This window comes from Gigantopelta aegis, chromosome 4, assembly GCF_016097555.1.
Source record: "Gigantopelta aegis isolate Gae_Host chromosome 4, Gae_host_genome, whole genome shotgun sequence".
NCBI lineage: Eukaryota > Metazoa > Mollusca > Gastropoda > Neomphalida > Peltospiridae > Gigantopelta > Gigantopelta aegis.
This window is the reverse complement of record NC_054702.1, coordinates 113880406-113881993: the sequence shown is the minus strand read 5'-3', so window position 1 is coordinate 113881993 and position 1588 is coordinate 113880406. Positions and strand designations below refer to the sequence as shown.

At 40.9% G+C, this 1588-nt stretch overlaps 1 protein-coding gene across 1 annotated transcript; it reads left to right on the top strand.

Annotated features, from left to right (window-relative positions):
* Positions 1-216: 216 nt before the first annotated feature.
* LOC121370187 lies at positions 217-1296 on the top strand. Its single transcript, XM_041495302.1, has one exon. The coding sequence runs from the start codon at positions 217-219 to the stop codon at positions 1294-1296; it is 1080 nt and encodes a 359-aa protein (XP_041351236.1).
* The last annotated feature ends 292 nt before the right edge of the window (positions 1297-1588 follow it).

Below are 1588 nucleotides of genomic sequence, written 5' to 3'. Positions count from 1 at the left end.
AACGTTTCAAGTAAGTTTTGTGTCATAACTGAGTGTATGGTGTAGTATATTGATTGTCTCAAACAAGTACTGCTGAATGAAATGTCTTTGAAATGTCTCATCAACCCGTATTGTTGTTTGCTGACCTTGATACATAAATGATCACTTTCATAACGTAACCCCAATTTCGTCTACTAACAGATTATTCCAGTATAATACATATGTAGGAGTGCCAACATGGCCAGTGAACAGTCAACATCTTCAGCAACTTCTCGAATGCCTATAGCTGCTGTTGGAAAGTCAACACATTCGTTTAATAAGCGGACGACTCCAACTTCATCCAGTAAACTGCCTACACGTTCATCGGAACAAAACATTCTTGGGACAGAGACCTACATAGAGGCACCAGACTTTCCAAATGGTGTTCTACCAACCAGAAAAACAGTTATAGAAAACATGATGTACCTGATGAGGCCCAATCGTGCTGGCAAGAAACAGAGGTCTAAACAGGAAGCTGCGCTAATTTTGTTTGAACTTCTGCAGGAACACTGGATTTACTGTAATATATATACGATCCGCACACGACACATTCAAACTAACATACTGAAACTGTATATGGAATTCACTAATCTGATACAGACAAGAAAAATTTGTCGGAATGAAAGTTATTATGAGAAAGTTCGACAATTCAATGAAAATCGTGACAAACTGTTTGACATATTTTGTGAGGACCAGGACAGTCGGAAGCGTTTGGAGAATGCATACGGTGTGAACATGATGGGGAATGAATGGGCTTTTCTCACTGACCAAAGAAACCAGCGTGTAATGTACTGTGAACATTTCGTCGATCGGAAGTGGGAAAACACAATGGAAAGGCGGCGTTATGATCTACAATCGTTAGAAAGAATGAAAGAAAAGGCAGTTAAGCAGAAGATAGAAACTGAGTCGACAACACAGCTGAGTAGTGAGAGCGAGTTTGAAGGAAATGACCAAATGGACAGCGATACCGAAATGCAGTGGAATGATTCTGATGGTTTTGATGATCTTGGAAGTGCTGCAAAGCGACGACGCAAACTTTTATGTAGCCATATTCCAGATAAAACAGACAATTTTCCACAGCAGTATCAACATATCAGAGAAAGTGTGCGCAAAGTTAGACCCGAGGTCCACGAGACCACAGACAAGTTGAAAAGTCAGTATCTCATGTCCAACCGTCAGTCAGAAGCAGCATTAGTGACCGTCGGCAACAGGATATTTGGACGAAAATGGAAATTTCATGACGAGTCCGATAATATTGATCTAGACACTCTTCCTTAACTGAAAAATGTCAGAGAGGTGGGAAAGAGTATAGAGTCCCTAGCACTGGACGAGATCGTCAAGGAGATAATGATAAGTGATGAACAAACTGTTGTGACTTACAGCGACGATGGGTCTAAAAAACAAGGTGTGGGATCCTTGTCTGTACAGGGACTGACAGTGAATGGAGTCTATAGATCATTACCAACCCTATCAATTGCGAGTGAAAGCAAAGCAAATGTAGCAGACTTAAAGATCACTATCCTAGAAATGCTTGAAGCAGCAAGTGGAGTGGACCGAAAAGCAATCTTCG